At 26.0% G+C, this 13,136-nt stretch overlaps 1 protein-coding gene across 3 annotated transcripts in view; it reads right to left on the bottom strand.

Annotated features, from left to right (window-relative positions):
* The window catches only part of LOC111034571 (SCY1-like protein 2), a 188,876-nt gene that overhangs the window by 31,481 nt on the left and 144,259 nt on the right, over positions 1-13,136 (bottom strand). For all 3 annotated transcript variants that reach the window (XM_022315851.1, XM_022315852.1, XM_022315853.1), the window contains exons 9-10: positions 4,011-4,156; positions 3,795-3,948 (exon numbers count right to left, since the gene is read on the bottom strand). In XM_022315851.1, coding sequence (XP_022171543.1) covers positions 3,795-3,948; positions 4,011-4,156 — 300 coding nt within the window. The remainder of the gene's footprint in view (positions 1-3,794; positions 3,949-4,010; positions 4,157-13,136) is intronic.

The raw sequence follows: 13,136 nt of genomic DNA, 5'->3' as shown, positions 1-13,136 counted from the left end.
ATTTCATACTAATTCTAATCATTATTTTGGTATTTGTAATATTATAATAATATTATGGTTTGAAAAGTACACCCACAATAACGTGCTTGTTTTTTTCGTACAAGATATTAATAATTTAAATATATTATTTTAAAATTGATAATACGTAGGTACTCGTAATTAATTATTGTAAGTATCAATTTTCATGTACCACGGGGTGAAGTATGAACGCTGTCTAGAAAGTTGTTTAGGAACTTTTTAATTAACGGAGTGGTGTTTTTTGTATATGATAGAATATTATTTGGATAAGATGATAATATAATGAATAAAGAATAATTAATTATTTAATGTAGGCATAGTGCCTACTAATACAACATGTTATTGGTTGTTATTATTGAACGTGATCCCAACTACCAATTTAGGATTAAAATCCTTCTTGGGAGTTGAGACGCATATAATATACATTTATCTCATACTATTTTGTGGCACAGATTTGATTAAAAATAGTCTGCATTTCCAAACAATGCACGGTGGTGGATGAAGACAAGTCATTATTTTTCCGTTATTTATACCGAGTTCTCTTTTCAATAATCATGAGCGAAATAATTCATTTTGAATGGTTTTGGAATACCATAATATTATTATTATAATCATCCACTATAGTTTCTTGTACCTCCTCTCACAAAAAAAAAAAAAAACACAAATATAATCACAAATACAATGTAATTAAAAATATTTTTTCAATCTCAGGTAGTTATTAATAAAAAATATATACTTTATAATCACGGAATTCTGCGTTGACTCCAATTTCAGTTTAAAAAACAAAAGTTGATATTTTTTATTAGTAACTTGATGCGTAACCTAAATTGTTGTTCTTTGATAATTTAACACCGAGATATTTGTTGACCAGCAAAATGTAGATCAAACAAACAAAAGTGAACAGAATTTATTAGATTTTCCTTTTAAGTGATCATAAATAGGTTTATTGAAGTATTGAGCTTCACTGCAGAGTGGTGCAGGTACATTAAAACAACGTTCACATTTATTTTTAACATTTTTCGCTCTAAATAAGTGTTAATGTGTAAAAATGCTCTAAACATAATTTGATAAATATATTTTTGTAAACATAATCAAGTTATTCTTTTTGGTCTAAAATATTTTAATTGAAAGGTGAGTTATCGTCATAAAAAAACGTTTTGAACATATTATTATAATTAAAGATGTATTTCATTAATTGTATTTTATTATTATACAGGATTTAAAAATATTATGTAGGTATTCCTATTAAAACCAACCGTGTAAATTCAATACATTAATATTCTTCGTATATAAGAGCGTTATAAACTATGCAAACTCCATTAATTTTCCTATCCATGTGCTTCTTAATTAACTGGTATATTTAAAGTTAAATTTTGAATTAATAAATATCTTGTTTCATTTGAATTTAATTCGGTTTGTTAAATTTTGCTAGGGCATAATAGTTTCTAAACAAGGGAAAAATATTAAATTGTTTTGTTTTTTTTCAAAAATTGAAGAATTTCAAATTTTAATATATTCTTCGGTGTAACAATGATGTTTTGAATAATGTTTTTCATTATTTGAAAGCTATAGATACTTAAAGTCATTTAGATGTAACATAGAAGTAACATAATTTTAGTACCTAATACTCATTTTGAAAGAGACTTAAAACAAATGGATAAATTCATTAAAAATTAAATATTAAACTATGAAAAAATATTTGAAATGTTTGTTTGTTTCAATTTAATCCAATTCCTACAAATTATCAATGATAATAATCCTTGTAGGCGTGCTTTGTTTAGAACAACGAATCACGCACAAATAATGAAGCCAGGTATTATTTTCCTCAAACAATATCAACTGAAAATTGCTTTGAGCTAAAACAATGCACATGTGCTTTGTTGGCTATGCTTTCCATTAGTAAGAATCATGTTTGTGGGTAGGAGGGGCTTGAGAGAATAGTAACTAATATAATTTTCATCTCGTGCTCTAATTTAATTTCTGTATTTTAACTATGTCATACTTGGAAACAAAATTATCAATAAATAACTAACCACGTTGGTTTTTATTTTATGATACAAATATTGACAGGAAACAGGAAAAAATTTTAAGTTTATATCAGAGACAACTGACATGATGATTATTATATTATCTTGTGAGTTAATAAAGGATAACAAAGTTTTATGAAATACTCAAAAAATTGTACACATATATTGGTTAAACATTATACCAGAATTGTTAATAAATATCAAGAAATATGTTTAGAAAGCATAACTATATGATAATAATTTTATAAATTGAAAAATATAAAATATACTAATATAAATGAAGTACATTTGCACATAAACTAACATGACCTAATATTTTTGCAGTGTAATTAACCTTCTGATAAGTATTGATCATAGAATATGTCTGTGGCCTCCATAACAATTTTTCAAAATAAATTAATTGAACAAGTTTGACATTTTTTTTTACCTCAATGAAGAATAAAAAATATTTTATTATCTCTATTTAGATACTGTCTTTCTAATAGTGTGTAATTCTCGAAGTCCGGGTGCTAATACTCATACTTAATTTATGGTATTTTAAAAATTAAAACATTGTGAAATACACATTAGGTACATATTATTAGTTTTTATAATTTAAACGAACTATTTTTATTTTTATTATTAACGTAAAATGTGTTAACTTTAATAATATTCTCATTTTTTTATTCTAAAATAGTAATAGAAGTTTAAATTAAAAATAATAATTCTTCGTTTATTTGTATAACTAAGCATACATTTTACTGACATTAAAAACGGAATAAATAAATACATCATGAACAAAAAACTAGAATAGTAAATAGTGTGTGTTGTTCAATACCTGATTAAAAACTCTGAGTTAAACTGTAATTTTTGACATTAGCTATATTAAATGTACCTAATAAAATTAGGCTTTTTATATTATTCAATCATATTCATCTTCTCCATAATGATTGAGTAGGTTAATTTTGCTCAGATCGTATTAGACAAAAACATAATTAATATTTCATGTGGTACTACATATTTACGACTAATTTAAAAATTGAAACATTCAAAATTTAAAATATATTGTATAATATTATGTAAAATTAAACAAATAAATGCCATATTTGATTTTTAATATATATATAGTCCTATTATTTTTATAATAATTGTTTTAGAAAGAAAAAGTATGCATGATGAAAATATGTAAGCTGGATAAAATTAAAATTATTTAAATAGATTTAAATATTAAATTTTAGGTACCTATGTAAATATCATTTATTAAAAAAGTAGTGCCTTAATTAAATTTTGAATTGGTTTCGAGGATACATTTATAATATAAAATCGTATTTATGTTCAACAGATCTCAAAATATATTTTAACATTTTTATATCTAATTTTACTCTACAATTTTGTGAAAATATATTTTAACTGAATAATAAATCTATTCTACGCTGTGCTGAATAAAATATACCCCTTTTATGTTACTCGAACCGTTTAGTTAGTTTATTCAGTGTTTAATTTATGATAACAGTTAGTATTTATGTATTAGTGAAACAAAGACCTCTCAGTATAAACAAGTAATACATAAACAAATAACCACATAGGTTAAAAATATTTTTATTGTCATCGTTAGCTTTACCATAGTATTATAATTAATTAATTTGTTGTTGAATACCTAACTAGTTAGCTTAGTGTTTATTGAAATAATGTTTAAATAATAATTTGAAACGCCTTGGTTTGAATTTCATTCCTTACCTATCTGTTTAAGTAATTACGATTACAACTTACCTGCACTTCTATGTCTGAAAAGTCAAATGCTGTGTACAATAAAGGAAGTACTTCTTTTCTGATGTCGTCCCTTGGCGTTTTTTCTAATATCACATGCAAGTTTTCCAATAATATCACTTGTACAGGAACATGTTTTGGACCATTGAATATTTTGCTGAAAATTATAGGTAAATTATAAAAAAAAATACAACTGAATAAAAATGATTAATTTAATACCTCATAGCCGGCAACATGAGTGTTTCGTAGTCCTCAAGAGTGGACTCTTGTATTAAGAATATTACTGGATGTAGTACTGCAGCCGATACGTCTGGTTTTAACATTTCATGTTGCAAAAACGGCCAAACTCTCTGATACCAAATTTTCTGTAAACCCAAATATATGAATATTTAAGGTGTATACCTATACATTTAATTTAACTAATTTTTTTTTTTTTAAATAAAATTGTTTTTGTTTTAAAGGAAGAAATGTTCAAATTTCTCCGATAAATGAATTAATCGTTTCGATATTTAAAGTTTAATTTTATAGGGATAAAAATATAAAGTGTTTAAAAGAAAACTATTAAGAAATAGAGGAAAAATACATAATTATACGAACACAATTTCTGTTAAATTTGTCACTCATCTTGCGCGATTAAATTTTAAATTTAGCCACCCATCAAACATTATGGCATTAAAAAACAAAAAAAAATAATTTAAATAATTTATATTTCTAATATAAAACTTATTATAATAAATTTTACAGTTCTTATTTATTAAGGTTATAATAATAGTAATCGGTAAGTGATAGTCTGGATATTTTGTATTAAGACGTCGAGTTTTTAAACCCAGAAACGCATGACTATGTCACAACAATAATTGTTATTTATGTTGATGTTTACTTATCAAACTATTGTACTCTAGTATTAGATTTGTCATAGAAGTATCGGGAAACATAGTTAGATATTAAACTGGATTACTTATAATATGATTAATATGTCTGCCACGTCTCATTGTAAGACCTTATAACATCATCATTATACAATAAATATAACACACACACACACACATCACATTCGTGCATGCGAATACACACTATAACCTATTTAATCTTCGAATACACTGGTATAGTTGAACTGAGATTTAAAGTTTTTGTCAAATTTATCTCTTACAGAGTTAAAGCTAGAAAAATATACATAACCCCTTAGCTTATGTCAGACCATTACTGCACCGTAGATAGGAAATATTATTACTCACATTTAACAATAAGTCCACTACAATTTACTGTATAATATATGGTGTGTATCTATTTTTGTAGGTATATCATCGTACTATGGGATTTTCCAAATTAATAACTCAAATGAAATACTATACCTATTACATTTCCATTTTTATATAATAGTGTAGAGATTAACAAAAATAATATGTGCTTTATTTTATGCCCGCGTTTGTCTTTAATATTATGATTATGATATTATTGTACGTGGCCTAATAAAAACAAGACAGACTGGCACTTGTTAAACATAGAAAAAATACACAACCAACTACAACGTGTCACATTTAACACAGATGACACGGACATCAAGAGCGCTCTCGGTTTTTTAACTAACAATAGTTACAAATCAAGTAGGTACTATGTCGGATTCGGATACAACTCTAAGCATAATATTATGCTAATAGATTCTGGACCGACAGTAGGGCTATTCAAAGACCACACCGTACAGATTTGTCTTTAGCATAATTTCAGTCATGCTCTGTGAATACGTCTATTACCCTACTAGGTATTACAAACAACACATTTTTCGGAGTATAAAATCGATAGTTATAATTAATAATTATGCATAGTGTATTATTAGATAATGGACTGCTGTATCTCTATGTATGAGTACCTTAATTGACAAAATATATAAAAATACAGTGCTCTTAATATTGTATTGTGTGCTTTTGTATGTTAACATTAGAACACTGTGAATTGTAATTGTTATTTATGTTGCGTGCATATATATATTGTTACTTTGTACTATATGTATAATGTCAGATATTATAATGAAGCTCTTACTCATCATTACTAGATAGTCATCGACACATAGACTGATCAACTACAATCAGAGTCAAAGTCAAAGTCTATATTCAATGAAAACAATAACAATAATAATCAATCAAACTTGCATGTCACAAAGTTTAATAGGCAAAGACGATATACTCCAACAAGAATGACGTAATGAGCCAGTTTTAAAAGACACTGAATATTTAATTGATAGCAAAAAACAAAATATTTAAATATTTAAACATTGTATAATAACTTGATTGACGGACGCACCTAGTACAGGGGCACGATGTATATTTCCAATTATTTAAGGACATAATTTATATAATTTATTAATTAAAACATTAAAGCATAGTTGATGCTTAGCTTACAAGTACTATTTTAACCACAGCGTTGAAGTATATATTTAAATGAAATATAAAAATTTATGAAAGTGTCTGATCACTCCCGAGAGTCATACATTTTTTTTCGTATTTGTATTGTATATAGAAAAAAATACCAGAAATAAAAATTAATTTCCATTTATCAATCTTTTTATGGAGTATATTTCATCACTCATAAAACTATCACCGCAAAGGTTTTTATACCCGTTTGGGAACAACCGTGTCTTATTTTGTTTTTTAAATATATCCTTAAAAGCATTATTATGCATAGTAATTATCTTCTTCAATTACATTTTCCTGTTAATAATTAGTCAAGAGGAATGGATAAAGAGCTCAGAAATCAGATCAAATCAGAACTAGGCACTAACACGGTAACACTCATTGAGCTTAGGTCATTATAGCATAAGCTACTTATTGTTATCCAAGTTATTAATATGATTTTTGTGTCATTGTTAAATTATTAAGTAGGTATTACCTATAATTAATTGCATAGGACGTTTTAAGATTATCACCTACAACTAAAATTAATCAAGTAATTTATTTTGCTATTAATAATAAGTAAATTGAATTAATTTTTCACGAAAACATTGAATATGAAAATGTCATTGCATGCATACAATATACCCAAACATTTACAAGTACACTTTTTATTAATATCTACAGAAAATAAAAACTAAAAAAAAATAAAAAAATGTCAAAATTAATCTATAAATATAAAATAGTAATATAAACATTTGATCAAAATTGCAAGTACACATGTTTTATTTTTGTTTTTGAGTTAAACCAAAAAAACAAAATCGATTTTGTCAAGATTGGGTTTGCGTTATTTTTTTTTCTTTTGTTTTTCTTAGTTATTTTGTTAATACTAAAACCAATATAAAATCTTATTTGATATAAACCAGAAATCACCCTCAAAGTTTAAAATCGAAGCAATTTTAATGCCCCGAAAAATGATGCCATATTAAATTTAAAAACGTACGTCATTGCAATGATCAGTTACAAAGATCATTAATTTTATAAAATATTTAAATTATTATTAACTGCTAATCAATTAGATAAAATATTGTTACAGACCTTAAAATTTGCATTGAACATTAATAATCGTGTCTCAAAATAATCATTCTAGATCTTAAGGTGTTGGGATTATTTAGTAGTAAAATCTCGATCAATACGAGAATTCTATAGAATCGCCAATACAAATATATTTTATACCCTATACTTTGGTATAATTCATTAATTCATCAATATTTTACAGTGTTGTTCAAGGTGTACATATCTAAGTATAAATACACACCTCGGTATTATTATTATTATGTTCTATTTGTTATTGTTATTAATTCGAATTATATACACGAATGTTGATAAACAAACAAAGTCTATACATAACGTTTATTTTCGATATTTTTTTATAGTAAATAATATCATGTATAATGTATATTTATAATAATAAAATTATAAATATAAAATATTTTACTATTGATATCTTGGGATTTATAATAAATCTCAGTATGAAAAATATTCTTGAATTAAGAAACTCAAAAACCATAATTTATGAATCAAAGTCATCTAGAGTTTGTATTAAACAGTGATTAGGAATTTTCATCTTTGAACTGGCAGATCATTGAAATAAATTTCAAACACAAACATATAGCAATTTAGTATTAGAAATCAATAAATCAAAAACCACAAAGCATAAATAGAAAAAAAATTTGTTTTGCCAAGAAAATAATACATCATATATTTTAATTTTAAAATATTTCAATATTTTAAAATATATTAAAATGTATATGGCATTAGCTTAAATTGAATATTTCGTTATAATTTACGGATCTACAATTAAGGAAGCAATATTTTCAAAATACAATTGTTTTCACAGTAAAATATTAATTAAAAATAAAAGTCACATTTTAAGGTGAAAAATAGAATTCACAATAAATTAATATCTCACAAAAAACAAATACAAAGACTTTATAATAATTATTTATAACTTCTTATAAGTGATAATATTACTATATAGGTATTAACTTTGATAAGTACTTTTGTGTTAAAGTTTGCTTTCCACTACCCAAATGTAGGTACTTATATAAAAAAATATCGATTTCATATAGTACAATAACTTATACAATATTTTTATTAAATACGAAGGTAACATATTAAACAATATTTAATTTAATTTTTTTCTAAAAACCATTAATAATGTTATATACGCGGTAACACAATTTATCTTATGCCATTACGAAAAAAAGGACTACAATACCTTTTGGCTTTTGCTGTTAAATGGCTATTGTAATAAAAATATATTTTGTGCCATGATGTAGTAGTCTAATAATTACTTTCAAAAGGTTTAGTAAGCAAGAAAAAACAATGGATATGTTGTGGGTACCCGGTACCTACGTGGTGTTTATTCCAGCATTTAACACCTTTGTAAAATAATTAAAAATAGCTGGTTAAAATATTGGGGCCTTAATTAGCGCTAAAATGAGATTCGAGATTGATTTTACCGACGATGATAATATTTGATGAATATAACATTAAAAATTAGTAGTTTAATTAACTTACAATAATTACCAGGGAAACAGCTGCATCGGACTTGTATATATTATGATGACATAATATAATAATATAACAATATGTTAGTTTCATTAACAACAATAAGTGTATTGCCGTTAAACAGCCCTAACAAGTTTTACTAATTTAATTATAATATTACGAAGTTAATAACATTTTTCCTTCGTCGGTAAACGTAGGTACAGGTTGACAGTGAGTTTAATATGATTTTCTATATCATGGTTTACGGTAATATTCGAATTTAATAAACCGAGATCAAAAAGTGAAAAATAATTTGGCTTAAGCATTATTCATAATATGCATGATGAATAAGTAGGTTATGGTTTTTATTACATAATTTAACACTTTTGTGTCCTCACTTCTTAGAATATCTGGTAAAAACATCGAAGTATTTTTTAGCGCTAAAACGAGATTCAGATGTACTTGGCTGATTTATTTTATCGGAGACGATAATATTATATGAATATAACATTAAAAAATAAAAAAATTTAATTAATTTACAATAATTACTTGGAAAGCAGTTGGATACTTGAATACATTATATATAATAATAATCGAACATTTAACAACAATAAATATGTCATCATTATAAATAGCCCTATAACAAACTTTTATATTATCTTATAATAATAATAAATGTGTGATTTTCACATTTTTTCATTCATCGTCAAACGTACAGTTGGGTGTTACCCATTTGCGCAAAAAAAAAAAAAAAAATGAATTCGTTTTGGGTTTTTCCGAAAGTCCATTATACGAATGTTTTTAATATAATAATTAATAATAGCTGTATAACACACATTTTTTGGAAACAATAGTCAGAATAAATACAAATTGTTTTTAAAAACTGTAGGTAATAAATTATTACGAACTATTATAATTTATAACAAATAAGTAATAATAGTTAATAGTGTTTACATATTTTTTACTATAAGTTACAGACATGACGTCTTTAAAATATAAGAATTAACCAAGTCGTCAATTTAAAATGTTTACGTTGGTAAATTTGGCGCAAATGGTCCGTCTGATAATCATACCTTTTTTATTTTGGCGCAAACGGGCTGTACCCAAAACGAATTAATTTTTTTTGGCGTAAATGAGCGATGCCCGTATAGTTAGGTTGGAAGTGAGTTTAGCACCATTTTCTAATTTTCTATACCTGTGGTTTTCGTATCTAATATTTAATATGCTGCGTTCAAAATGTAAATAATTATTTGAATTAAACATTATTTAAATGCATAAGTAGATAGGTGTGTGTTGTTTATTACAGAATTTAACACCTTTGTGTCCTTACTTCTTAGAATATCTTGTAAAATTATCGACGTCTTTGTTAGCGGTAAAACGAGATTCAGGCATACTTGGCTGATTTATTTTACTGACGACGATAATATTTTATGAAATTAACATCAAAAATAAAATAACTTAATCAACTTGCGATAATTACTTAGAAAGCAGTTACGTAAATTTTCGCAATGGATTTTTTTCCCCTTGACTCACTTTTAATATTTTTACATCACCCACCCTTAGCATTTTTCCACTGCCCTCAAAATATGGCTAATTCGTAGGCTGTTAACGGTTAAGTAAACCTTAAAAATTGTTCAACCTACCTTTTAAAATCATAACTTACTAGGACACTGACTCATTAAGTCTTGAATCACGTGTTCAACTAAACCTCCTTTGAACCACCGCATTGTGTTGCTATTATAAACAGCTCTAACAAGTTTTAATAACTTAATAATATTATGTTGTTAAGGGAATTTACTATTTATCGTTAAACATATAGATAGGTTGGAAGTGAGTTTGATAATATTTTCTGCATCGACGGTTGTTGTTAATATTTTATATACCGCGCTCTACAAGTGAATAGTAATTTAACTTGAACATTATTCATATTACGCGTGTGCATACGTGTGCGTGTTAGAGGTTATATAGAGTGCATAATAGCAGGTACTGTAATGTCACGATTTCACTACGTGAAAAAAAAATACTTAATTATTTCCCCTTTGACGCACTTCGATGATTGAGCGATTAACCCACCCTCGGTGGGTAGATACTCTAGACTAGTGGCTACGCAAATATCTCGTTATTTCAAATTTATTCCGCAACATGAACCTTTTCTATAAGTTAGAACATGCGATTATTTAATAGAACATTGTCTAGACCGTTATAAATTATTATCATTGAGAAAATATTAAAATTTTCATTGATAATAACAATGATATTTGGAGAAACATTGCAACAAGACCGCCAATTAAATATCAACACCATCGAATTATTAAAGGAAATAGAGGTATGCTACATAATAATATAGGCGCTAACTATAATGTGAAATATATGCAATTACAATGTAAATTAGAACTAATGGCCTAGTAGCTGATGTAATTATGAGCAAAAAAAAATATATATTAAAAAAAAATATTACTACCGCTTAGATCCGTTTCATAAAAACGGTAATATTTATTATACGGCTATTGCGCACATAATAATAATATTCACATACCCACGTTATTTTTTTTCTTGACATTATTACAGTTCCAAATTCATATTTCATTGAAATTACGTTATAATTATTAGTAGCTAAATGTAATGTATTATATTATATTTATGTTATACTTTTTATGGACTTTTTAACGAAACTTATATTATGTTACACGACATCTCAATATAATATTTTTGAACGTCGAGATATTTGACGTGGGACTACGACGTAATTTGTTATTGCGAAAACGTCTTGATCCAATGCGTCTATCGTCGGTGCGCAGCCTAATACTTGTGCAACTTCAGAAGACAATATATTATTATGTATATCTCAAGCAATATTGTTACGAAATGATATTATTCAGTGGAATTAACGAGATTATATCTTATTGCTAGTTATCCATTAAGCCACGCATAAGGAGACTTCCTAAATAATAATAATAATAATAATAATAATATTAAATTATAATTACAATTGATCGTCATAAACATCGTTGTCGTCGTCGTCGTCGTCAGCTGATCTGTGATCATCGAATATTCCAATATTAGTCGTATTATTATTAATATATAGGATCACTGATCAGGTTATATTTCAAGAACATTAAGAGGTATAAAGTGTTTACATCAGTAACATACTTATTAGGTAGTTTTTTTTAATCTTGCTTAAAATTCCGAATATTTACTAATACGATTATTATTAAATTAATCGTCTAATAATACTATTCTAGACAATCTAAATAAATTGAGATAAAAGAAAAAAAATTAAATATTTTCAAGGAAATTTATAATTATATTGTGGAGATAGGAGTGTGACAATGTTCATTCAATTTTAAACAATATAGGTATTAATAGTTATATAAGTAGACTGTGATATCAAAAAAATATTTTACTCTCTATATTGAGTAAAAATGAAAAATCCATTTATATTTTTCAGATTATTATTATCCCTCCTTTTATTCATTTTTTTTTTTACCATATTCTCGGTGCACTTTAAATCCGAGGTCTAACCAAATGTCTGATCCTTCCATAATATTAAATATTAATGCCTTATAGTACTATCCTTATTCACGCACAATCCTTCGTTTTCTTTATGTTAAAAAGTAAATACGCAATATGTAAAATTATTTTTACATTTTATACACTACGGTTTACATTTCTATGCACATACCTAACCCTATATGTAGATTTTTATTTTATCATTAAAATATATATTTTTTTTTTACCGACCGACATCCTTTTTTATAATTATTTTACTCCAATTGATGCGTAGGTTCAACACAATAATATTATCTTACAATAAAATAAAATATGATATTGTTGGTTTAGATGACGTCTTTTTTTAAAGAATCTGTTAAATTAAAAAAAATTAAAATAAACGCATTTATCTGCGATGTATAAGCACCTACTCAATATCAAACAATTCGCAAATAATTTCTATAGGATGAGATCCATCGGACGAAAATAACAATTAATTTTGTTTGCAACAATTAAACTTTTGAGAGATTTCTTTTAACATATTCAACCACTAACAGTTTATGAAAAGTGTGTAAATACACACACTTACACAACCATAATAAAAGGGCCCGAAATGACACACTTCCTATATTTCCACTTCGGCTACATGTCTGGTAGGTCGGTAGGTCACTTATAAATATGTATATACATAAAAGGTGTAACATATGGTGTATTATTTTTAAGAAATTGATTGAAAAATAATACAAATTAATAGGTGCGTTACCTTGGCCCCACCACTTTCTCTAAAAATATAATAATTTATGTCAAATTATGTAATATCATTTGTAATCATTTGTAACCACCAAAAAAACATTTGTAACCTAACCAAAACCGCTCAAAACCAAGTATCTGTGTGGCGGGGCCGTGGAAACGTTACTAC

Source organism: Myzus persicae, unplaced genomic scaffold (assembly GCF_001856785.1).
Source record: "Myzus persicae strain clone G006 unplaced genomic scaffold, MPER_G0061.0, whole genome shotgun sequence".
In the NCBI taxonomy this organism is placed as follows: domain Eukaryota; kingdom Metazoa; phylum Arthropoda; class Insecta; order Hemiptera; family Aphididae; genus Myzus; species Myzus persicae.
This window is presented reverse-complemented; position numbering and strand designations above follow the sequence as displayed.